General features: G+C 38.9%; 1 protein-coding gene across 2 annotated transcripts in view; it reads left to right on the forward strand.

The window, feature by feature from the left end:
• The window catches only part of LOC137033664 (serine/threonine-protein kinase PAK 3), a 64,029-nt gene that overhangs the window by 34,822 nt on the left and 1,549 nt on the right, over positions 1-27,658 (forward strand). The window contains exons 2-15 of one of the 2 annotated variants that reach the window (XM_067405806.1): positions 1,154-1,344; positions 2,941-3,041; positions 4,045-4,198; positions 5,553-5,587; positions 11,506-11,568; positions 18,823-18,975; positions 20,351-20,525; positions 21,259-21,322; positions 22,639-22,687; positions 22,777-22,889; positions 23,593-23,710; positions 23,816-23,915; positions 24,036-24,232; positions 25,944-26,081. In XM_067405806.1, coding sequence (XP_067261907.1) covers positions 1,176-1,344; positions 2,941-3,041; positions 4,045-4,198; positions 5,553-5,587; positions 11,506-11,568; positions 18,823-18,975; positions 20,351-20,525; positions 21,259-21,322; positions 22,639-22,687; positions 22,777-22,889; positions 23,593-23,710; positions 23,816-23,915; positions 24,036-24,232; positions 25,944-26,081 — 1,629 coding nt within the window. In that variant the 5' untranslated portion in view covers positions 1,154-1,175. The remainder of the gene's footprint in view (positions 1-1,153; positions 1,345-2,940; positions 3,042-4,044; positions 4,199-5,552; positions 5,588-11,505; positions 11,569-18,822; positions 18,976-20,350; positions 20,526-21,258; positions 21,323-22,638; positions 22,688-22,776; positions 22,890-23,592; positions 23,711-23,815; positions 23,916-24,035; positions 24,233-25,943; positions 26,082-27,658) is intronic. The other variant, XM_067405807.1, reaches the window with a different exon arrangement.

Here is a 27,658-nt window from a genome sequence, read left to right on the forward strand (position 1 = left end):
CCAGAAAAGTTTTTCCTTTGCGTTTTTTTCTTACAGACGATAATGTTGTCAAAAGGATCCCCGTTCACACGGATCCGTGAAAATGATTAAAAAAAGTTGTAGTCTGCTGCCAGGCCAGTAGTTGTGATTTGTGTTTTTGTACTTTACACAGAGATGATAACAGTATTGTTTTCAAAAACCTGCACTTTGAATCCTGTTAGACTAGTCTACCGAACACACAATAGCTAAATATAAACACACATGCAATATCACATACATACACAAGTAAACAGAATGAGTCAGTGCATATCTTAAAAACCTTTATTTAGTCAGCAAAGGTTTAAGTGTAGGATTGCCTTTAGCTGTTGAATCAGCGTCCAGATGCATTGTAATGAACGTTTTGAGGATTTTTCCTGAAGTTGGAGATTCTCAAGTGAGGGAGGTAGTAGGGAAATTTGCATTTGATTCTTCCAAAGGTGAGGAGAAGAAAGACAATCATTGGCAATATTATTAAGTCTTGATGATGGAGTTTTTTTCTGGTAGTCTCTGTGTTGGAAGGTTCATTTCAAAGAAGCGTTTGGTAACTTTCACAGAGGGCACACCTCTTGAAGGTGGACCAGATAATCCTAAAGTGCCATTTTGAGTAGGATTTTTTTTATCATGAAATACAGCTTGTTTGCATAATCAGAGTGGGCTGGCAAACTTTCAGTATAATTTAAGTTATGAGGACATGGTATACTTCAACATTAAAAAAGTATGCTATGATTATTTTCATATGAGACATGCTACATATTGGGTTTCATTATTTTGTGGGTAGTTTATAAGGCATGCATAAAACAAACATTACAAAATGCAATATACACAGTATATAATATACAATAATATCCTGGGGATTTGTATGTTCATTGTAGGATGGTTTGTCTATCCTTGCTAACATCAGCATAGGAGTAAAACAATGACATTAGGGACCATTTCGACAGACTTATTATAAATTATTAATTATATTATTCAAGATTAATGCATGTTGTAAAAATTGTTCTTCATTGTTAGTTCATGATACTTAATGCATTTAGTAATGTTAATGTATAGAACCCTGTGAAGTGTCTACCACTTTTTCAATGATCACATATCTGAAAAATAGACTTGACAAAGCTCTTTCTTTCTGTCTTTGCAGGCCATAGTGAGTGCAACTAAAGATGTCCGATAGTGTCGATATTGAAGAAAAACCACCTGCCCCTCCCTTGAGAATGAACAGTAGTTCCCGTGACCCTTCCTCAGTACTCAGTTCCAAACCACTTCCAATGGCTCCAGAAGAGAAGAACAAGAAAGCCCGTCTCAGGTCCATCTTTCCCGGGGGAGACAAAAGTATGTGCACCCAGATGTCCCACACAGATTTTGATTTCACATTTTTTGCGCTGACTGTGGGAGAAAATATGCAGGATGTATATAAATGTGGTAAAATGCTTAAGCATTAAATTACCCACAATATTTAATACAACCCGAATTACGGAAATGTTGGGACGTTTTTATGTTGTATTGTAAATAAAATATTGGCTCATGTGATTTGAAAGTCTTTTAGTTTTCATTTTATTCAAATTTAAAAACGTCCCAACATTTCCATAATTCGGGATGTAAAAACATGTATTAGATAGGTAGAACTTTGCAAAGGACAGACCATTAAATTCGGCAAAACTCTACAGTTTCTTGCAGTATATGTGGGCACAGATTCTGTGCTGACCTAATCATTTACAATGCCTTAGTTCAATACTGTTAACCTGACTTGGAATGTGGAAACTTGCACTCACAGACAAGCAAAGGTATACATCATAAAATAATCAAAGTAAGACATGTACACCTATCCCTGCAATTTCAAATACACTTTATAAAGTTTCTTTTAGATTTCAGAGCTATGACAGAGGGGAAGATTTTCAGTGTCTAACTTTTAATCACAATTAAATAATAACAATATTTTAATATCAGTTCAATCCTAGCTATCGTATTACTTCAGAAGGCTTGGAATATACAGTATAGCATATAGTATAGTTTTTATTTTTCTGTCATCTGTGAAACTTAGCCTTAATCCCATTCATTTTTAATTCATAGCAGAAATCATATTACATATTTTGTTAAATATTTGTCTTTGTGTATGGATGAAAGAAAATCATATGGCTTCAGGCTCAGAAAATGAGTTAATAAAGACATGTTTTTTTTGGTTATACTGTTGCTTTAACCTGTTCACTGATACCCCCCTTTTTGATTATAGATCTTAATTTAAATGATTGTAATTCATGAATGCTTTGGAACACAAACCTAAGGTTAGTCTCTTTTTAAAGAAGACACTCAGCAAATTATTGGAGAAGAACTTCTATGAAAGTGTAAAGAGTTATAGAAGTTTAAGTTTACTGTAAAGCAGATGTACTGAACTAAATGTTTTTATACAAAATACATATTTTACAAAATAATTTGGACTCTAAAATTGTTAGAAAATCAAAGCCAAATGACTAACCAAGTTGCGTTTCAAATCTGAAGTGAGATCACAAAAAATGAGCAAGCTTAAAGGATTTAAAGCACCATTTCCATGGTTACACAATGTCAGAATGTTTTTCAAAGGATGAATTTTGAGTATTTAACTTACGAATGATACCTAATTTCTGATGATTACTAAAATAAAAATAAAATAATAAAAAGTGTGTCAAACGTCCCTCTACCAGGACACTGACAGTTAACAGTCTAACTAGCTTCACCAACAAGACTTCCTTGGCTAGACAGCTTCACCAGAAAGATGATGTTGGTTATCTGGAGGTAGTTTCACTAGCTCCTCCAAACCAGCAATTGCCAGTATAATCCACACTGCAATCCAACAGAGATGCCAAAGGGCTATGCTCTACCATTCAAAAATGGTACTGTTTTGATGAGCTGATCCAAAAGGTTTAAAAGTGTGTTTGTTTCTCTATTCAACAGCCAATAAGAAGAAAGAGAAAGAGCGTCCGGAGATATCCCTACCCTCTGATTTCGAGCACACTATCCATGTAGGCTTTGACGCAGTAACGGGGGAGTTCACTGTGAGTTCACCCAGTCTCTGGGGTTTAGGTTTTTTTCATTTGCTGAACTAAATATAACCCCTGTATATATCTAACGTCACACATATTTTAACATTTGATTGAAAAGCATTAAAATACAACAGCCAAATGCTACATGTAAATTATTTTAGGTCAAAACTGAGAGAAAAAAAAAAAAAGCTTTTCAAAAAATATTAAAATACATTGCACTTGAATGAAAGAATACATCCTGTGTGAATGGCCCATAAGGATGTAATTAACTTCATGTCTGTCGCCAGTGCCATTCTACAGCATTGTTGTAAATTTATACATAGTAATCACAAATTCATACATTGTAATCACAGTCTTGAGTCCTGCATATCCATTTCTGCATTTCAGGGTTTTCCTCTTGAAGTCTGGACAATTTTTATATTTTGCATAAAATAAGTATCTAATAAAAACAAACAAACAATGTACATAATAATCAAAACACCCTCATAATGAGTAGAAAACAAAGTAAACGGTTATATCAAAGTTTTAGTTGTCTTTCCTACCATCTACAAATCATTTTCCCAATTATAAAGTTGATTAAAGAAATGCTCTTAACATGCCGATTAATAATACTAAATGTAGAAGAAAAAAACATCTTGTCAAAAAACTTATATTTGCAGCATTTTCGCTAGTAAAAAGTATTAATTAGCGAAAGTATTAATCTATTTTGCTGTTCACAGTGTTTTTGCTACTGTTTTTAAAATAACCGTGTCATCTGCAGCTCTTAATGTAGTGCTTTAGCTTTTTTAGTAAACTGTACTCTGCTCAACTGTAGAAAGGGTAAAATGGTGCTACTGTTGTCATTATGTCTTGCAGTTGGAACCAAACCAGGGCCCGAAACCATTATTTGAAGACCCCTGGTTTAGATATTGTTGATAGTGTCACAGGGTTCTTACTTTTTCATTTATGTGTTTAGTGCATTTACTTATATGTCTCTTTTTTTCTGTTTCCAATGCACACATGTACACATACACAGGGTATTCCAGAGCAATGGGCTCGGTTATTGCAAACCTCTAATATTACTAAGCTGGAACAGAAGAAAAACCCTCAGGCTGTAATAGATGTTCTCAAGTTCTATGACTCCAAAGAGACTGTCAACAACCAGAAATACATGAGCTTCACGTCAGGAGGTGAGGCACACACACCCACTCAAATACACATGCATATATGCACAGGCGTAGCTACGTGGTGGCCCTGTATTGAAACTTGACAACCCCTCTGGCCACCCGTAGCACAAAGCTATCTCAGCAATCATCATATATGGCTAACAGTATGTATTCTAGTCCCATAGCCTCTTGCAGTTCTGCATTCTAAACAATGTTATGAATATTAAAGCAACCAGAATCTATAAACCTTAAGTTTGGGTGTAAACCATTGCTGTAATATTGTTTTTTAGCAGCAATGAAACCAGCCATTAAAGGGTTAGTTCACCCAAAAATGAAAATTCTGTCATTAATTACTCACCCTCATGTAATTCCAAATCGTAAGACTTTTGTTAATCTTCGGAACACAAATGAAGATATTTTTAAAGAAATCTAAGAGCTTTTTGTCCCTCCATAGACAGCTACTTGACTACTACTTTGACACTTCAAAAAGTTCATAAAGAGATCCTAAAACTAATCCATATGAATTGAGTGGATTAGCCCAATTTTTTTTTTTTTTTTTTTGTTTTGTTTGAAGAGACTCAATCATTTTATATGATGAACAGGTTTAATTTAGGCTTTTATTCACATATAAACATTGATCAGTGAACATAAACAAAAGCTCAACCGAACCTGCTTGACATGGAGAGCAAACCTCTTCCAGAAGCTCATATGTGTAATGCTCGAGGATGAACCTAATGGTTCTTAAGCTTCCATTTACCACAACTGATGTGTAAGTTGATGAATGTTTATATGTAAATAAAAGCCTAAATTCAAACTGTTCATCATATAAAGTGATCATGTCTCTTCAAAAAATTTAAACTAAACCTGTCAATTCATATGGATTAGTTTTACAATTTCTTTATGAACTTTTTGAAGCATCAAAGTGGTAGTTGCATATGGCTGTCAACGGAGGGACAGAAACCTCTCAGATTTCATCAAAAAGATCTTCATTTGCATTCCCAAGATGAACTAAAGTCTTAGGAGTTTTGAACGACATGAGGGTGAGCAATTAATGACAGAATTTTCATTTTTGGGTGAACTAACCCATTAACAACCTTCTCTGGACTAATGTGAATTTATAAGAGAAATCATCTTTGAGCTACAAAAGACAAGGATCTAGGTCAAACTGCAGCTCTGTGATGTTGTTTAGCACTTGAACTACATGTTTCCAGAAATTGGATATGACCAGATAATCCCTAAACATACGCAAAAAAGTACCTTTAGAATTAGACTTACAGACTGCAATTTGGATTTGATGAGAGTTTGACCCTTCTACATTTCTATAAATTAAGGTTTGCTTTGAGTAAAATTCAGACTAATGGACTGTTTATGCTTCCAGATAAATCCGCTGGTTACATTGCAGCCAATACTCTGGTGAGTTGCTTTTTTCCCTTTTTTTTTTTTTGTCTTTTCCTTATTTTGTTTCCCAGTTTGACATTTTATTTCAATTTACCAATTCATCTTCATGAATTAAAGGATTCATGATTCAAGCACCCAGTAATGCCATGTCTACCCCTCACAAACACAACCGTTAATAACACGGACTAGCTGAACTGCAATAAAATCTGTTACAGCTTATAGTGCATTGTCTTTGTAGTTATGTTTTATGATCCATTCCTTAGTAAAAGATTAAGTTAAAGATTCTGTAAAATAAAAATAAATTCAGTTTTGTACTAGTATTGTGATAATAAAGATCACTCTTGTGCATCTTTTTAACTTAGGGGGCTGTCACACTGGGAACATTTGCTTTGGTCCCAGTCTGAGTGTGATTGTTCCCGGTGCCCCCTGCAGCATTGGTCTGGTTTCACACTCAAATTGATTCTATAGAATCCTGGTGCATTTGCGTTCACCTTACACTTTCTCAAACATTCACAACGCATAATAGAAAATAGGACGTAGGTCAATGTATTGTGGTTTTTTTTATTAATTTGGTGCGATTATGGGCTGCAGAGTGAAGGACACTTGGGTTTACTGTATGTGTGTCAAATGAAGGTGGCTTTCTGCTGCTTGCGAACAGACTCTTTTGAGGAGACAGCTGATTGGGAGCCATTCATTTGCCGCTCTGATTGCACTCACTATGCGCGGTTTACACTACACGTTCACTCGCGCTTGTATCCAAGGTAAATCATCACCACCGTCATCTCATCCCTTACATGCGTTTTGTTGAAGTAATGACGTCATTATCAGCTAAAACACAAACACAGGTTACTTCCTGAACAAGTGCGCTCCAGAGACTGAGTTGCTTTTACATTAAAACTCCCGGGTCCGCATGACAACTTTCAACTTTTCAATTTTTCATGTGAACCACGCACCGTTTCGAACTAGACTGCCAGTGTGAAATCCCCCTTAAATTCAAAATCTGTCCTATCACCTGCACATGTTTCTAACATTGAAGTTATTGATGGTGTCCTCCATCATTGCCAGATGACTGTGACAAAACTGTTGTGTTGACCTAGATTCAAAGGTGATGTTAAACCACAGAATTAAGCAAACACATATCTTTAACCTGACCATTATCTAAATAACAGTTTCTTTGCTTTGATTTGATTTGCCACCCACTGAAAAGTATTAGAAATTAACCAATAAACATGTATAAATTATGCATATGTCTCATAGCATGTTAAGGTGCTGAAGCTGTTTTTGGTGGTCTACAAGGTCTAAACATCTTGACCAAAAGGGTGTACCAGACTTTAGCAGTTGATAGTGAATCTTGTAGACCAGCTTGGAGCAGCTAGAAGCCTTCCAAAGCCAGCTTAAACTGGTTAAAGCAGAATTTTCCAGTAGAGTGCAAAATAAGTACTACAGTAGCAGTGGTCAAGACTAATATGATATATTTCATAAGGATACTGTAAATAATGTGTAAACATTAGGTGGCATACTGCTTAAATAAAGGTAAACTTATTGTTTTTAAAAACAATTCAATTTTCCATTGAGCTCAGCACCTGACACAGGTTCCGTGTTGTATCTGTGTAAATCTGAACATCTGGTCATTTTTCCCTTTTGTGAAATTTCCAAACTGAGCACCTTGCCTTACGTTACAGTGTCAGAAAAAAAAGGTACGGCGTTGTCACTGGGGCAGTACCTCAAGCCAAAAGGTACTAATATGTACCATTTAGGGGTAACCTTTTCACTTTTGTACCTTAGGGTACTGCCTCAGTGACAGCGCTGTACCTTTTTTTTCCTGAGAGTGTAAGGGCTAAATCCTAGCTCAGACTGTCTGAAATTCAGGTTATCATGAATCACATGCTTGACTGATGCTGAAAGCAGTGTAAAGATTCAACTTCACAAGTGCTTAATCTTTAAACTTTCCTTTAATTTGGCCCTGTGTGCTTGTGTGTTCGTGTCATCTTTTATAGATTTACGCATAAAACAGTTTTTTTACCGCTAGGTAAAATAAATAAAATTCAACATGTTTAGGGCTTAAAATGTTACTGGGTTGAATGTGGTTGAGAAGAAGTTTTATGCAACCCAGCTCATTAGAAAAATGTGCCTCTACCTACATTTTTGGAAAAACTAAAAAAAAAACAAACAAACAAAAAAAGTAACAAATAAACACTAGGGGCCTTAAAACAACTTTTATCAATTAATGAAGACTTTTACACAACAACAATGTACTAAAAATGGAAACGTTTTTCCTTTGTGTTTATTGTGTACAGACAACGACATTGTCAAAATAATCCCCGTTCACATGGATCCGCGGAAATTATTAAAAGGGCTGTATCATGCATGCCAGGCCAGTAGTTGGCAATGTCACTTTGTAGAAAAACGCTACACGCCTATAAACTGAACACGTAAAACGCATGAGCATGACATCACCGCGTTCACAATTTTGCATTTTTGTAATTTACACTGAGACGATAATGGTATCGTTTTCAAAAACTTGCACTTTTGAATTTTCAAAAGTTTGCATTTTCAGGCCCCCAAAACGGCGTTGTTGTGTAAATGAAAGGCCTTAAGCTCTTAAGAAAAACAGAGCTCAAAGCTGTGTAAAAACAAGGTAAAATGGTACTGTAGTTTCAGCAAATACGTGTTTATCTCATGGTTTTTTTTTTTTTGTTTTTTTTTTTACACCATCAGTTGGGCTTAGGGTTGGGTTTAATGTAGGGGGTACATTATTTTTATAGCATTAACCTTTTATCATCACACACCATGCATGAACCAATGTAATAAAATGTTGCAGCAATTAAAATAGCTTTTTACTGCCACTCATTAGACATTTGACGTTGAAACTGAAGCAACATAATTTCATTTTTGCAAACATGTCGCCACAGGCACATATTTTTCATGAGTGTGGGTGGATTTTACTACATGAATAACTTTCTTAAACGCCATTAAATAAGCTTAAGGACATAGTCTCCCCAAGCATTATTTAACACATTAACATTCTCAACAAGTCCAGCAGACAAAGACACTGAATTGGAAAATAATTATTGATTGATTCATTGATTCATTGATTGATTTCATTTATTATTATTATTATTATTTTATTTTATTTTTGCAGATGATGTGTCTTCAGATTCATGGTTACAGGGAAAATCCATCTTAGTGTTGTTACAGCAGTCAAGCTAAATGCAGTATTATGATAGCCTATTATATTTTAATACATAGAGGCTTGATGCTCCAAGTCAGGAAGGACATATGCCAAATATATATGAGAGTAATCCGCTCTAGCAACCCCTAGCAGGAGCAGCTGAAAATGTGCGTGTGAGAGAGTAGTTTGATAGAAAGTACGGTATTTTCCAGAAAAAAAGAATGTAAGTCCCACTAGGTCAGAGAATAAGAGAATAAAAACACTGATAAGTTGTATTTTTTATTACATTCAGAAATAATGTAAAATACTGGTAAATAAAACAAAATGTTTAAAACACTTTCAACATGTATTTTAAAACCCCTCTTGCCACAAAAAAGGTAGACAGAACATGAAAAATATGAGTATAAAATAAACATTATAAAAACATTATAATATTATATAAACAAATTAGTGTCATTCATAGTGTACCTATTACCACAGAAAAACCAGCTCATTGTACAACCCTAAAAACAACAAATATCATTCATTCAAACAGTAAGGGAATAATCGTTCAGTTAATGGAAGGACAACAAGCTATTTTATTTTAAAGAGAGAGGGTGGAGTGAAATTCTTTCCCCTAAAAACAGACTTTGTTCGATATCTTCGGATAAGAGAACTGTACATCGTTTAAATTATTATACACTCTTAGCAAAAATCATGGCTCAGGTGTGATGCGCACACAAGTTATTTAATGTGCTTCAACTGTTCTCTAATGAACTATCACATACCTCTCATTCTGCACAAATCTACTCTACAACAGACAGTTTGGTTGACTGCATTTGTTTGATGAAGAAATAGTCTGTAATGTCAAGTTAGCAATGCTAGAACTGACATGTTGTGTTTGTGTGCATATTTGTGTGCACTTTAGTTGCTTAATGTTAATTGCATTATATAAGTCACTTTCAGATATTAAAAAAATGCAACTGATATTCCAGAAAATACAGTAGGTGCGTTCATCTTTTCCTCAGCAATTTTTTAGTAACTATAGACTACATACAGAAGTGTGTGTTGTGATGCACCATTCATCAAATCATTGATTATTTAAGTGTCAGAGACACTTAAGATGTCCAAAAGTACGGTGGCGCATTGCTGCCACATACATATTATATTTTCCCCACTCAATTATGTCGTAATAATGAGATGTTATGTCTCTTAAATGATATATTTTCTCGTAATAATGAGATGTTATACCCAACTAATGATTATAAACTGTGGTTGATCTGTTTTGATGAACTGAACATCAATAAATCACAACAATCCCATACTCTGGACACTGCCATTGATACAGGCTACAGGGGAATGTATTTTACTATAGTATTTGAAGCTTCCACTTTCCGAACACAGACTGTGATAAAGGCCTATTTCCCATGTTGTCACATCACGTACAAAATCTCATTATAACGGGAAAAACGTATCATTGTTATGACAAAATGGCATTATTACGAGAAAATATATTGTTTTAAAGTCCCCCTGTAGTCAGTAGTTTTATCTTTTAAAATTCATCTTTGATCACCAAAATTGCATATTTAAATTTTTTTTCCTGTGAAAAAAAATTCTTCATGCCTTAAAATAGCTTGAAAGTGACTCTACTCCCTTGCCTCATTTAGTATACGTGGATCTATGAAAATGCAAATTAGCTCCGCCTCCACTCACACCAGCTCAGAGATCATCTCAGTCAACTTACTGAGGTAAACGCTGCACAGTGGTATCACTCTTTACAACGTCAGACACATGACAGTAATTAATATGATTAGCCTTTGGCTTGACTGCATTATCAAACAGCTAATAATATGTTGCTAATGTTACACAAACCATGTTCCCGTTCCGTTCCCTCTAAACAACTCAGAACATCAGTGGAGAAAGGCATATAGTTCATCATAACATCATAATATACATCATACACCTGCTATATTGCTAAATCTACCTGATTTTGAATACAGAAAAAATATTGGGATAACTGGGCTTCACGGCATAGTAATGATATACTAAAGGCTCTTTGAAAGGTAGTTTGTTACGTCAGAAACACCAGCGATTTTTTAGTTTTTTGAGACTGTCTTTTTTCACTATATTTTTAAAGAGAAAATACTGTGGTGCAGTGGTGTTGGCTTATTAATTTGCACATGGTTTTTCTTAAAGCATATTAAAAACACCACATAAACATATAAACAACATTAAAAACTTGATTTTTCACCTCAGGTTAAAAATACGTTATTATGAGAAAATGTATTATTTTAATGACATAACATCTCATTATTATGAGAAAATATGTTGTTTTAATGACATAGCATCTCATTATTACATAATTGAGTGGAAAAAAATAATATGTATATGTCAGCAATGCGCCACCACAGGCTACTAAAGAACACGAATGAAGATTAAACACTATTTGCTGGAACGATTGATCTGATCTTTATACAAAAACTTTACAGTACATAGTCACCAAACAATCAAGCTGTCAAAGGGGTGGCAAATGAATGTCCATGTTTAGTCCACAATAATGAAGATGCTCACTCCTTTTCTTAGTTGTACTTTCCCCCTCGCCCATTATTTTCACAAGAATCTCACCTCCAAGCCACCTTTCTCTTTTGCCTACCTCCCTCCTGTCACACTTTCCCTCCTATCCTCTGTTGCCTGGAATCCATTTGTAGTGTTTGAATACTTTGTGAGGTTTTTTTTGTGTCAAGTAAAATATCCTCCCGTTCTCAACCTTATCATCATTCAGAACCGCCTCCTGTCTTCCGGGCCACCTCTCAGCCTTAGAACCTGCAGCGCGTTATTTGACAAGGTAAAACTTCACCTTTATACTGTACGGCTCTAAGGAAGCAGCATCATTTGGCAAAGCTAATGTCTCTACTGTGCAGCCATAAGTCTTGAACATAGAACTTCACAAAAGCTTATGATACCTAAACATATGATATAATAGGATAATATGATACCTAAACTCATTGACACAACAGCTCAAATTTATGATTTTCCACAAGCTAGTTTCCCTTTCGTGGGAACTGTCGACGCTGCGTGGTAACGCATTGGGAACCTTCTGCGTGATGTCGTCACTGAAGCACTCATGTATCTAACCAATCGCGTAGCGAGACGTCAGAGACGGGTGACGTCACGGACCAGGAAACTATAAAGCATACCCGGATGCAGAGCACGCTAGCTTCTGTGTCTTCAACAAAGCGCTCTATGTTATCTTGTCTGTCTTATTTGGTGTTGTTTGTCCCGTATCACTACAATATCTCTTCGTCTGAGGACAAGAGTTGCACAAACACACACATATATATATATATATATATATATATATATATATAAATAAGACAATTGTAATGGCGGAGGAAAAACGTTTCAGGAAGTGTGTGCATCCCTGCCCCAGATACATTCCTGACGGGGACACACATGATATGTGCTTTTTGTCTGGGGCTTGAGCATGCCCAGGCAGCTCTCGAGGGAGCTGTCTGTGTGCATTGCGAGAGACTAACCCTCAGAGTGTTGAGATCTCGCCGAGCACTCTTCGAGGAGGGTGCCTCGGCGAGCGTTCCCCGCGGGTCGGGTCCTGCTGCTGCTGAGGCGCAGCGCCGGCTACTGTCGTGGGGTTCGCAGATGGAGCTGGCGGAGGGGGTTGAGACGGGCCCAGCCTTATCTCGCCCTTTACCCGCCAGCCCCAGTGTCTCTTCTCAGGCGGCGGAAGCACGCGTTGCGGTTTCTTCCCCCCGGAGAGAGACACCGGCGCTTCACCTCTCTTCCTCCGAGGAGGTTGATGTGGTGAGCGTCGAGACTGGGGAAGAGGACCCGCCATCCTCTTCCCCAGCATATGAGGAGCTCCTGGAGGTAGTGACCAGGGCTGTGGCCAAGTTAAAGATTGATTGGCCAGCAGAGCGGGCAGAACCGAAACCAAAAAGTAAGCTAGATGAGCGCTTTCTGCCCGCTCGGTCGCTACCCCAGCGTCGGGGTTTGCCGTTTTTCACGGACCTCCACACCGAGGTAGGGACACTACCTCCACACCTGAGCGGGAGCAGCCTCGGCCGTCCACGAGCTCCTCAGCGCACCACAGAGCGCAACAGAAAGTGAGCGTGGCCACTCGAGCTCCCCCACAAACAGCTTGGGGACCGGGTCGGTCCGCTCATAAGAAGCCTTCCAAGGGTAAAACGGACCTGCGGGCCGTTATCATCGCCAGGAAGGCTTCAAAGCGGTCCTGACATCTGTGGGTCAGGACCCAATGAGGGTGGTCCCCTCCGGAGGAAGCCGGGAAAAAATACATCTAATCCCCGCTTCCCTTCGGAACCCTCAGGGGGACATTCCGTCAACCCTGCCACCCAGTGTGCGTCAGGGCACGGCTGTCCCCGCCGGTCCTTCGAGGAGGGCCGGCCACTTGATTCGGTTGTCTGCCGGCGCGCCGTGTCAGATCACCGAGCCAAGTGCTCAAAAAACACCAGAGACCAGTCTCGAGAGACTGGTTCCCTTAGTAGATTTTTTGGCAGAGTGGAAACTACTTCCAAATATATCAAATTGGGTGCTGCTCATGATAGAAAAGGGTTACAGAATACAGTTCGGGTCTCGCCCGCCCATATTCAATGGGGTCCTTCCCACAGTGGTGACCCCCGAGCAGTCTCTGGTGATGGAACAAGAGGTTATGACACTCTTGCAAAAAGGAGCTATAGAAAGGGTCCCTCCTCCCAGCAAGCTGTCAGGCTTCTACAGCCGTTACTTCATTGTTCCAAAGAAGGATGGAGGACTACGTCCTATCATAGATTTACGCGTGTTAAATCGCTCAATCCAGAAGCTCAAGTTCAAGATGCTTACACTCAAACAGATTATCCCACAGATCAGGTCCGAGGACTGGTTTGTGGCGATAGACCTGAAAGATGCATACTTTCATGTGTCCACCCATCCTTCTCACAGGAAGTTCCTCAGGTTTGCTTTCGGGGGCGAAGCTTTCCAGTACAAGGTTCTTCCGTTTGGCCTATCGTTATCACCCCGCACATTCACGAAGTGCGTGGATGCGGCTCTGGCCCCGCTAAGGCTTCAGGGCATCCGCGTGCTGAATTACATCGACGATTGGTTGATTCTAGCTCAGTCAGAGCAACTGGCAGTCCAGCATCGAGATGTTGTTCTGCGTCACATGGAGAGGCTTGGGCTGAGGCTCAACGCAAAAAAGAGTGTGCTAGTTCCGGTTCAAACTATCACTTATCTGGGGGTAGTTTGGGACTCCACCACGATGCGGGCACATCTGTCTCCCGCTCGGGTGAGTGCCATTCTTATGGCTATGAAAGGGGTGAAGTTAGGCCAGTCATTCACTGTAAAACAGGTCCAGAGGCTGTTGGGTCTGATGGCAGCTGCGTCCAACGTGATACCTTTTGGCCTCCTGCACATGAGACCCTTACAGTGGTGGCTCAGGACCAGGGGATTCTCCCCGAGGGGAAATCCTTTTCGCATGATCAAAGTCTCACGACGATGCCTTCGTGCTCTGGTCATGTGGAAAGATTCCTGGTTCCTGTCCCAGGGACCCGTGCTGGGGACTTCTGGTCGTCGCGTAATGCTTACGACAGACGCTTCCCTCACGGGCTGGGGGGCGATCATGAGTGGCCATCCAGCTCAGGGCTCATGGAAGGTCCATCAGCTCTCCTGGCACATAAATCGGCTGGAGATGATGGCGGTGTCTCTGGCATTGAAACACTTTCTCCCAGACCTGAGAGGCCATCATGTGTTGGTCCGCACGGACAACACTGCTGTGGTCGCCTATATAAATCATCAGGGGGGTTTGCGGTCTCGCCAACTTTATTACTTGGCCCGTCAGATCCTCCTGTGGGCCCAAGGGAAGCTGCTCTCCCTGAGAGCAGCTTACATCCCAGGTCGCCAAAATATGGGAGCAGACGCCCTGTCGAGGCAGGGCCCGAGGCCCGGGGAGTGGAGACTTCACCCAGAAGTGGTGGATCTCCTATGGAAAAATTTCGGTCGAGCGGAAGTCGACCTATTTGCTTCGGGAGAGTCAACCCAGTGTCCACTCTGGTACTCCCTCACCCATCCAGCACCTCTGGGGCTGGATGCCATGGTACAGACGTGGCCGAGGCGGCGTCTGTATGCATTTCCCCCGATCGCCTTGCTCCCGGGAGTTCTGGAGAAAGTACGCCGGGAGGGGGTCAGCCTAATACTGGTGGCTCCCTTTTGGCCAACCAGAATATGGTTCTCGGACCTAGTGTCCCTACTAGACGGCTCCCCAATGGAGCTTCCCCTCAGACAGGACCTCCTGTCACAAGCGGGCGGCCGGATAATACACCCCCGCCCAGAATTATGGAAACTATGGGCCTGGCCTCTGAGGGGGCCAGGTTCGTAGATGCTGGTCTCCCAACCGAGGTTGTGGAGACCATATTAAACTCCAGAGCTCCCGCCACGAGGAAGCTTTATTTATACAAGTGGAATCTGTTCTCTGCCTGGTGCAGACGTATTAATGTGGACCCTGTCCACGCCTCTATTAGCCACGTGCTTACATTTCTCCAAGAAAAGTTCTCGGAGGGCCTATCCCCTTCAACGTTAAAGGTTTACGTTGCGGCTATATCTGCCTTTCATATTCCCCTTGTAGGTGGCCTTTCGGTGGGTCGAGACCCCCTGGTCACTCGCTTCCTCCGTGGCACACTGAGGTTGAGGCCTCCAGTGCGCACACTGGTTCCGGCCTGGGACCTGGCCGTGGTTTTACAAGGGTTGGCCGAGGCGCCCTTTGAACCAATAGAGGAGGTTCCTGAGAGGTTCCTCACTCTAAAGACTATTTTCCTACTTGCTATCACTTCTCTGAAAAGGATAGGAGATTTACAAGCACTGTCAGTTGCTCCCTCATACCTTGAATTTGCTCCAGGAATGGTGAAAGCATTCCTGCATCCTAGACCGGGCTATGTCCCTAAGGTCCCTACCCACGTTCCAGGTCCCATTGTGCTCCAGGCTTTCTGCCCTCCTCCTTTTAAATCTTCGGATCAGGAAAAACTAAATCTGCTCTGCCCTGTGAGGGCCTTGGATACTTACGTCCACAGAGCTGCCCTGTGGCGTAAGACTGATCAGCTTTTTGTCTGTTATGGGTCCCCTAAAAAAGGGGGCCCTGCATCTAAGCAGAGGATGAGCAAGTGGGTGGTCGAGGCCATCACACTTGCATATGATGCGGCCGGACAGCCTTCTCCTCTGAATGTCCGTGCCCATTCTACGCGGGGTATGGCGGCATCAAAAGCCTTGATGTCAGGTGTCTCCATCGGTGACATTTGTGACGCGGCTGGCTGGTCATGTCAGCACACGTTTGTAAGGTTTTATAACCTTGATGTCGGCTCCACTACGGGGTCATCAGTTCTGCCAAGATAACCTGGCAAGTATTTGCCGCTACGGCACAGTTGGGATAGCGTTCCCAATGCGTTACCACGCAGCGTCGACAGTTCCCACGAAAGGGAACGTCTCAGGTTACAGATGTAACCCTGGTTCCCTGAGTAGGGAACGAGACGCTGCGTCTCTTGCCGTACCCCCTGCATACTTGCGAGCATTTGTCTCAGACTTTTCCAGAAGCTAGCGTGCTCTGCATCCGGGTATGCTTTATAGTTTCCTGGTCCGTGACGTCACCCGTCTCTGACGTCTCGCTACGCGATTGGTTAGATACATGAGTGCTTCAGTGACGACATCACGCAGAAGGTTCCCAATGCGTTACCACGCAGCGTCTCGTTCCCTACTCAGGGAACCAGGGTTACATCTGTAACCTGAGACGTTTTATAGTCTACACTGTACTTACTGCAGAAAAAGTTTTTCAATGCTGCACACTGAATTTCTAGAGTAATTTCTCAGTAATATCTCTGACACAATGTTTTATTTCTCATCTAAAACAAAACTGCAATGGAAATGTAGGTAAGATGCACAACAAAGCTAGTGCAGAATACAGCAACATATTAACAAAGACCCCATGAAATCATTTGACGACTGCATTTGTCTTTCCTGTATTCAGAAAATCATGTATTTCCTGTATTTACTATTGAAACAGGAAGTTGAAGCAGAACATATTAATGGGTTTGTCCATTTTGTAATATATCCAATAAAATTTAGATTATGTCACAAAACCATGATCTTCTACATGTTGGAATGTCTAGATGGCAACCATCATACTGCAGAAGAACTTAATCTAAAGAGTGAATTTCTATCTAGGCCAGAGGTTTACTATCAAGGCATGACTGCTACTTGACATTCTTGATGTCATATGTAGTTCATTTTTAAAATAGTTTTGCCAACTTTTAGGAATTCTCCAGTTTGTTATTTCTTGGGGTCTTAAAACGAAATAAATGTAGGGGCCTTAATGTCAGTTTAGGTCATTTTTATATCATTCTTATTTTTTCCCCTCTGCTTGCTAGCTATCTATAAAAATGCTGCTTGCCTTATTAAATACTCCCTAAACTGCAGTTGACCATGAAAACATACAACAACAGCGTCACATGCATGCAAGTGTGTGTATGTGTGTCTTTTATCTTTCGCCATTCATCTCATACCAACAGGTGCTGGACGCTTCTGGAATCTCTTCCTTATATTTCAGGTTTAGATTTATTTTTTTTGGCCCAAATTCCAGTTTCTGATTGACAGAGAAAAATATGAAAATGCATGTGATGCTTAATCCTGTGAGTGTGACCTTTACATGAATAAGGCTGCTGTTTTATCTCAGATTCACCTTGTAGAGCATATGGGTTAATTTAATGCTTACTTTTTAGGAAGTAGACTGCTTTGTTTTCAGTTGCCTTGGGTGTTTTGATTACCATGCATTTTGACAAAACAAGTGCTCTGAATTGAATGTTCAGAATGTACACTTAAAAATAAAGGTTCTTAATTGGCATTGATGGTTCCATGAAGAACCTTTAACCATCCATTGAATCTTCCATTGCACAAAAGTTTCTTTACATTTTTTAAATGTTTTTCACACTAAGAAAAAAATTTGATGTTCTCTAAAAGGTTCTTTGGGGAACCCAAAATGGTTCTTCTATGGCATTGCTAGGAAGACCGCCTTTGGGAGCTTTTATTTTTTATAGTGTAGTTTAGTGTCTCAAACCAAAGCTTCTTTTAGCAGTACAAATCAACCTTTCATCATTTAATCATCACAACATCGCTGCTGGTTTTTAAAGACATTGATCCCAAACCTCACTTGTGTTGTCGATATGTGTTTGTACTGAATGGGTTAGATTATGAAATGTTTGATAGTATCTTTGGGTTTTCACTGGTCTTGTGAATATCCATTCACATATGATAATGCTGCCTTTAATAATTTCAGTTCTCTTAGTCTCAGTTGGCTTTGTAAAGAGTCTGTGGTGGATTTATGAACTACTTTAACTGTACAATCTTTATCCAGATACACATACCAAACAGACATAGCACAGCAATAACAATATATAGTCCTTTAGCAAATCTTGTCAGCAAATTAAAACACACATGAATGTAGCCTACATAAAAATAATTAGCAAACTAGCATAAAGATTAGCATACTTAGCATACGTACATACTTTCTTGTGCTGCAACAAATAGTATGTACTGTGCATAGTATACACATTTTAAAAACATAGATGGCCTGCTACATTTGCAAAATGTGAAGTATACAACTGCACTGGCTACTGTATCTACAATGCAGTTTGCTTTGTTTAACTGTGTGATGAATAAACCAGAAGTACTTGCAGCAGTTTTGACTCATTATTTGATCAGACTGACAAAAGTAAAATAAAAACTAAAAACTAAAATGTATTTAAAAATATAACTGTACAAATTGACTGTGACATTGTCATGTGGCAACAGTGTAGAAAACTACTCAATTCACTCAGGTTTATTTATGACGCCCTCTAGAGGTTGAAATGACTGAAACAAAGTATTATAGGCCTACCCTAACAGCTTGAATTATATATGTAGAACATTGTGCTCTTGTTTAAATGTGCTAATTATGAAGGCTGCAAATGAGCAGTGCAATGATGAATTTGTGATATTTATTGATTGTGGATCAAGTGCTCAACCCTGTTTGCACTCTACTCATGTGTGTGTCTGTGTGGGAGTGCAGCAAGGGGCTAAGACAACTTCTGAACCTCCTATTGCACCTCCGGTGTCTGAAGAAGAAGACGAGGAAGAGGAGGACGAAGAGGAAGAAGAAGATGAGGAGGATGATGATGAAGTTCCACCCATCATTGCTCCACGGCCCGAGCACACCAAATCTGTTAGTACAGCATGTTTATTTTTATGAACAAATACATGTTAAATAATGTACAAAATTCTGGAGATGTTAGACTACTAGGGTACTTTCTCAGGAGAAAAATCTGAGAAGTGGGAGACTTGGTGTGTTCACACTTGGTTTGGTTCGATTAAAGCAAACTCTGGTGATTGCTCTATTAGTGCGATTCATTTCAATAAGATTGAACACTGCCATCCGAACCCTGGTGCACACCAAACAAGCAGACCAAGACCCACATTTTCATGGGGTCCTGGTCTGCTTCGAAATTAACTTTGGTGTGGTTTGACTAAAATATGAATGCAACACAGACCAAAGACACACAGCACACTTTTAGTACAGTTTTAGCAATGTTTTGAATGCTCGGTAAGTTCCGTCACAAAAAATACATCATAAAAGCTGTCCAATCAGGTTGTAACCTTATGTTTTGTATCTTTAGCTTCAGTGTTAAAGTTGGCATGTAATCAAAGTTGAACCTATTTACTTTGTTAGTGCACATTACTAGTCTTGTGGAGAACAATTTATCCAAACAAGTTGATTAAAAAAACAATTTCTTTTTTTTTTTTTTTTTTTTTAATGAGTTCGCCTGCCTATTCAGTCTTGACGGTTAATAGTAAAAAGAACTTGGCTTGCTGTCTGCAGGGGAGGCTCGAGCTCCCCCATGGAGCTGCGCATAGGAGAAAAGAGAGAATTAGAGGAGACGGGGAAGAGGAGGGTTGCCCGGAAAATTTGTCAATGGAATGACGCGGTGTTTGCGGTTTATATAGTACGTGCGTAATGATGATTGACAGGACTGAATGTTTAGGCTCCTCCCGAACCTACGTTTGGAACTGCATTTGTCAATCTTTGATCAAAATCTGAAAATGTACTTACCCACAGGAATGACCTTCCTTCTCTGATTATGTCAATTTGACAGCTTGGGTTGAATGTTCCCTCCCTTCCGTGCTGCGAGATTTTACAGTGAGCTGAATAGAACGCCCACTTTTCTAGATCCAATCATTCCTAGCAGGAAAAAAACAAGCCTATTTTTCTCATTCAGTATTCTGCTTTACTTGGAAAATATGTCACAATAGGCTACTGATGTAAAGTTGGTCGCAACTTTTGGTTCACTGTGACTTAAAAAATAACTAAGCAAACCAGAACTAATTATATCATTTTCTTTTTTGGTCCAGACCAAAAGAACCAAGAGATCCAAACTACAAGTGTGAACACACCCTTAAAGTCTCTATTTGATCTCTATTTAATCTTTTTGTCTAGGAGAAACAATTAAGAACTGTATCATATCTCCTTTCATCCTTGTCTGTTTCTCTCATACATGAAGTTCTATTTCTATGCATTTACTCTTATCACTTTTTTTTTGTAGATCTTCACACGCTCTGTTATTGAGCCGACTGCACCTCCTGCTTCTGTCAAAGAGGTCACGACCCCTCCAGAGTCACAAGTCCAGCCTGAGAACACGTCTAGTACGCTGTACCGTCACACCGACAGACAGAGAAAGAAATCCAAGATGACAGATGAGGAAATACTGGAAAAACTCAGTATGTGGGCAAGAGTGTTGATTTTAGCTGCATATGTGGTGGTAGAATATTATTTATTTAACTGTAATAAGATACTGTAGCAATATTTGGCTTAAGAGCACAAGTAACTTTGATAACACTTTATTTTTATAGTCCACTTTAGACATTCTACTAACTATAAGTAACTTTGCAACTACATGTCAAGTAGCTGTCATTAGAGTATTAGTAGACTGTCTGCTTAATATCTGCTAACACTTATAAAACACCTAAAATAAAATGCCCCTGCAGGACATTTAAAAGAATTTAAAGGACTCTCATAATCAAAAATCCTGTAGGATTTCCGTACATAACTCTTATTCCATCCCATTAGGATCTTTTGGAGTTGGTTCCAAATTCTAATAAAATTCCAATACATATCTTATGCACATTTGTTTAGGAATGCAGATCAGGTCTCTTTTGTGTGCTCTCTGTGAATCATTGTCTTTTTTTCCATTTGACTACACATGTGATTGAGATTACTCACAGCACTAAGCACTAAAACAGAGATTATAGTTCTTATAACAGACAGAGATTACTGTTCTTACTCTGCCACACTCAAACAGATCTATGTCACTGACCACCATTAACAATTATTTATTTTGTTAACCAAACTCATCATGCATCTCTCTTCAGCAGTTAACTGTCCAAAAGCTCTGTTTGTATACGTTTGCTTCTGTGTGGATATAGTCTTACAGGGCTCTCCTCTTTCTTCCAGGAAGCATTGTTAGTGTTGGTGATCCCAAGAAGAAATATACACGATTTGAGAAAATAGGACAAGGGTATGTTTATCCACAGTCATCATCTATGCACACATACCCACCCAAACTCACACACCACACCTCTCATTGGTTGGATGTCAGGTTTAAGAAGTCAAGAAGAAGTCCAAAGAGAAGGAGAGAGGAGTTGAGTGTGTTTTGAGTTTATCAGCTGACCTCCTCTCAAAGCAACTATTCACTCTAAATGAGTTTTTTTTAATGGATCACAAAAGGCTGTTTTCTCAAATGTTTGCAGGAATGTTTATGCTTTTCTTTTCCAAAAAAGTAGATACTGGCCATTGATTGTCAGTCTCCAAAAAAGTGCCATAAATGATCATAAAAATAGCCCATATGACTCTTACATTGTATTCCAGGTGTTCTAAAATCATACATGTTTACATGAGGGTGTCAATTAGAATAGACAGTTTTTTATGCTTTTTTTTTTTTTTTTCAACTTTTTTTTTTTTATTTTTATTTTATTTTCAGTTATTGCATAATAAAAGTAATTAAATTAAACACATAAATTGGTTTATATTTCTTTATTACCATTGCATTTCTGCCTAAATGATTTCAGACTTGTACATGTTCCTGTCAGTTGCTGAGCACCAAATACTGCTCCAGGATCAGTCCAAGGGTGTTTCCATGTGGCATTAACCTGAATGCACCTGATCCAGTTGCACCCTTGCTCTATTATTCATGCACCTTGATAATAATCTGTGGCCTGGTGCCCTAGAAAGAGAGAAAAGGTGTGTGTTCATGGATTGACATGACCAATTAATACTTTTCAATGGAGATATACAGCCTCATATATCAAGCAGAGCAGCAGCCTCTGTACTGTGTACGTATTACTCCTATATGTGTGTATGAGATAGTGGGGAATTATACACTGATAACACTGGTAAGATTATGTTAATCTTCATGCATCGCTTTTTTTTTCTTTCAGCCTTGTGTAAATACCCCAGTATACTGCTATGAATATGGGTCACAGGGTCAGACAGTATAGAGGTCAAAGGTTAGATATTTCATATCCCTGTGAATTTGTGTTGGATTTGTTTTAATCTCACAAATGCATTTGTAAAAACACAAATGTAGTCTTCCAAGCAACGTGAGGTCATTAAAGCTAAATTAGAAAAATGTTGTTTAGAAAGTATAGCATATCACACAGCAGGACATGTGAGTTACCCACCCATATACATGTTCATATTTCTTGAGAGGTGATCTCTGAGGACATTAAGAAATCCAGTGCTGCCCTCTATTGGTCACTGAATAATGTATGAGTCTGTGCTAAGTCACTACAGTATAGAAAAGTTTTAACCTGTTTCTCCGCTTTGTGTTTTAAGGGCATCTGGGACAGTATACACAGCTATTGACATTGCAACAGGACAAGAGGTAAACCAGATTATGTTTCGATCTGAAGAAAGCCTCCACATGACCTCCTGATGACCTTTGCTGACCTCTCTCCCTTTTACTCTGTTCAGGTGGCCATTAAACAGATGAATCTGCAACAGCAGCCAAAGAAAGAGCTCATTATTAACGAGATTCTTGTTATGAGGGAAAACAAAAACCCCAATATAGTCAACTACTTGGACAGGTACAACCTTCAACATTAATATATGTTAACTGACGTGTTAGCATTAAATTAATGCAATTAATTACAACTTTTTTAAAATATTTATTTTATTATTAATTATTATTTTAATGACTTTGCTCTTATTCATTAACAGAACATTTCTGTGTAAATTGTTCATGGAAGTATTCTCAAATACATTGTGACAGTTTGGGAAAAATAGTTGTTTTTATTAATATGAAATTTAGCAAATTAAAAATAAAAATGCTATTATTTATTTGAATTAGTTTGCATATTATTTTATTGTTTTCTTTTCTTTCCTGAAAATAGAAAATGGATGCATATAACTAAATGGACTACAAATGGCAAAATGTGAAATTAATCATGATAATGGCCAAAACTTGATTAATATTGGTTCATTTATTCTATCGATAGTCATAATGTTAATGTAATTTTTAACAATTGTTTTCTAAATATTTTTCATATATTGTTTTCTTTAATATTTCTGCTAATAGTCTTTTTGGATAAAAGCATCTGGTATATGAATAATTGTAAATGCCATTAAAAAAACGTGTAACTTTTTGTCCAAATTGAAATACTGAAAACTACCTATAGAGATGTACTAGACCTTAAATTCAGGCACCAGGCTACTATCATCTTACTTCTCATTTAGTGGTCAGGTTGAAGATTGCCTGTAATATAAACTGTTTTCATCTTTCTGTCTCAGTTATCTAGTAGGAGATGAGTTGTGGGTGGTGATGGAGTATCTGGCAGGTGGTTCACTCACTGATGTGGTAACCGAGACCTGCATGGATGAGGGACAGATTGCTGCAGTGTGCAGAGAGGTAACAAATACACTCAATTTACACTACATATTTACAAACCTACAGACTCTGAATTACTATGAATTATGATTTGATCTGACTCTTTGGATGTGTATATCTTCACAGTGTCTACAGGCTCTAGACTTCCTCCATTCCAATCAGGTGATTCATAGAGATATCAAGAGTGACAACATTCTACTGGGCATGGACGGTTCGGTGAAACTCAGTGAGTTACTTTTTTTTTTTATTACTGTTGTTATAAGCACAAATTCCTTAGAAAATGTCAATGCAATTTCCTGCTATGCATCAAGACCAACGTCTTAACCCTCTCTCTTTCTTTCTATAGCGGATTTCGGGTTTTGTGCTCAGATCACACCTGAGCAGAACAAGCGTAGCACTATGGTGGGCACACCCTACTGGATGGCCCCAGAGGTCGTAACCCGGAAGGCCTATGGCCCCAAAGTGGACATCTGGTCTCTGGGCATCATGGCTATTGAAATGGTGGAGGGAGAACCACCATACCTGAATGAGAACCCACTCAGGGTAAGACCTTACAGAGCTTTATAAAGCAACATTATACATATCCTTTTTCAAAAAATGGCAACTAATCCTAAATGCAGTAATTTTTCTACAACAAACTGAAGCTGATTAGACTTTATTTGCTAAGTACAGTAGTTAACTTTGTTGAGGTGGCAAATCTTGGGTTGGTCTAAGTAGTAAAGCATCTGAGCTGGTAACACAAATGTCTCGATCGCTTAATAACTGGTGATTGCTTGTTGAAGACCTAAGGAGTAAAAACAATTAAAGTGCTCCTACAATGCTATTTTAAACATTCCTGGTTTTGTTTTCAAGGCTTGACATTAACATCCGCAAACCTGCCAAATGTGGGTGGATTTCAGCAGTGGCGTGTAATGCAGTCACTCCTACTAGCCACTTTAGTTGAACTTTATATATATATATATATATATATATATATATATATATAAATGTGTGTGTGTGTGTGTGTGTGTGTATTACATATATATTTCAACTATAGCCTCCCCTCACTCACTCATTTAATTTGCTCCAGATAATATTGTTGGTGTTACAGGACTTGAATTTCAGCCTGGGTTTGCATGTATTGCACATAATTTTACTCATTCCTGCAAATTTTGTTCTCACACCAAAGTGCACGCACATAAAGCCACCTCTCAATACTAGATTGAGTTTTTTTCACTGTTTGTTGAGCTTAAACATTGAAACACACATAAAATAATGTCAAAATGCCAGTCTTGGCGAGGATTCACATAAACACAGTCAGTTATGTTTTAAGTGAACGTAAACAATTCAGGAAGCGCATGTGTAACAGTTTAATGGATCCATGCGTCAGATCTTACTTAGTGACAGCAGCCTATTATACCTGCAGCCAAATTATGAGATAATATTAGAAATATCTATATGGCAATTTCCCCCCATGTTAGACCTTTTGATTTCTGTTTACCGCTGATTTAGCAAGTTGTATGGAAGTGGCTAAATTAAAAAAAAACTTTTGTTTGTGTGAGCAGTAGGCAACCGACTAAAGGTATTAACCAACTTATTACACCCTCTGACAAAGATCAGACTGGCGAGTTTATGTCCGTGAGTTTACCGCGAAATCCCGGGGCGAGTATCTCTGTGTGCGGCATCGGGTCCCTAATGACTGAACAATTGAAATATGGGATATCCAGAATCATCAAATATCTAAATTAATGCATAACTAATGATGAATTTCTAATTGGAAACACAACCTAAGTGTAATAATCATTTGAAATTGGAGTCAGATTAAACGAGTGAAATTAAGTGAACTTAATAGAGATGCTGAAAAGGCATCGCCCAACGCTGTCGGTTTTTGGGCCGATGGGGGGTTCCTTACAGATGTTAAAATTGTGGCCAGTGAAAATGGAAATCCACTAGCCACAGTTGCTGGTGAGCATAAAAGTTAATGTCAAGCCCTGTTTGTTTTAAAGGTCTCCTACAATAGATTTACATACATCCAAGGTCAAAAAACACTTTAATTTTATCACAATATACATTGCAGCATCACCCATTTTCTCACAAACAGCTATATTACACATTGCATGAAAAGCATTATTTAAAAAAATAAAATTGGTAGAAATAACATTCATGTGTGAACATTTACCTTTTTTTGCTGCATTGTAACTTGGATTGGATATGCAGACTTTTCTATAATTATATAATTATATAATTCTACATTAATGTTTTTCCCTTGTGGTAGGCCCTATATTTAATTGCAACCAATGGAACTCCAGAGCTACAAAATCCTGAACGGCTATCCTCAGTGTTTCGAGACTTCCTGAACCGCTGTCTGGAGATGGATGTAGACCGGAGAGGGTCAGCTAAAGAATTGCTGCAGGTAACAAACTACGCTTCAGACATCTGTATTACTGTATAAAATACAGTATTTATATATATATATATATATATATATATATATATATATATATATATATATATATATTTTTTTTTTTTTTTTTTTTACTTCATTTGTACACATTATACAGTACCTCATACTATGCAGAGCCGCAGCAGTCTGCCATTTCTATTTATTCACTGTAGCAGCTGGAGAAGTACAATGTCTGCACCAAAAAACATTACAAATGTTCTGTTATTGGATGTACCAATGAACATAAGAGTCTCCATAGATTCCCAGCAGGCTCTGGACATCCCTTCACCACTGAGGGCATGGTGGCTGAATTTCATTTATGAAGGAAATGTGCCGAAAAAAGTCGGTAAAGTGCTATATTTGTTCAAATCATTTTACGCCAGTGTGACGATTTGTGCAACCTGCTTAGATTTTTCAGCCTCCCATTAAAACAGTAGGTAGCACAATGCAAATATAGTGTTGGTTGCATTATTCGTCAGAACACCGGACTGCTTCACAAAAAAGGGTCAGTTTAATGCTGGATTTGCACAAAAGATTAACATAATGGTACATACTATTCGAAGAATTGAATAGACTTAACTCCACAACAACTACATAAATGTATCCACTAATCATTCAGAAATGTCCAGTTGCATTCAAAAAGTTGTAACTTTTTCCGAGTCTATTCATCAGTGTCTGACTCCGGTTTGGACATGCATTTTGGCTGCGTGAGATTCTCTAGTTTTGTTGTTATTGAGTATCCAAAGAGTGAACTATTAAAGCTCCACCCTCTTCTGGAAAGGGGACCGGGAGCAGCAGCTCATTTACATTTAAAGGGACACACCCAAATAGGGGCAAAATTGAAAAGCTATAATAAATGAAACTTCACAGATACATTTTGGGGACACATGAGACTTATATTACATCTTGTAAAAAAGGGCAAAATAGGTCCCCTTTAAAAGATACAATAGATAAAATGGCTGAATTGGAATGAATTTGCCCAGCCTCAGGCTCTATCTAAACTGGATTGAGCTGGAGTGTTTTCAGCGTGGCTCACTAATCTAGCTGCTTTGGACTTTGCCACTGTTTTCAAAATGGCGAAACAGTGGTATGTGGAGATGCTGGTGGTCAAAGACTCATCTCTGGCAAACCTCAACTCCCACTTGGATGTTCTGGCCTTTGCTGCTGGCTAAGCTGTGTAGAGAAACATCTGCTCTGATCAGCAAATCCTATATGGCTGCCGGTCAGACGTGTGCGGCTTTGCATACTATGGGGGCTTATGAAGCTGACATGAAGGAGATGGATGAACACTCTGGTTTAGCTGATGAGGCAATTAAAAAGCTCCTGACTTGGTGCTGCTAGCTGTCAATTGGGATGCTGATGCTAAAGTTCATTCTGTCTCAAGTTCGAACCCGAGATTGGTTTCTTACGATAAATCTGAAGGTTGTATATTTTCATATTCAGATCGTCCAGAGACACAAGCTGTTCTTCAGGTTTGCTTTTGGAGACAAACCTCTAGCTCTGTGAAGTGTATGGATGCCGCTCTGGCCCCGATGTGCTGGTTTTGA

This window comes from Chanodichthys erythropterus, chromosome 13, assembly GCF_024489055.1.
Source record: "Chanodichthys erythropterus isolate Z2021 chromosome 13, ASM2448905v1, whole genome shotgun sequence".
Classification (NCBI taxonomy): Eukaryota; Metazoa; Chordata; class Actinopteri; order Cypriniformes; family Xenocyprididae; genus Chanodichthys; species Chanodichthys erythropterus.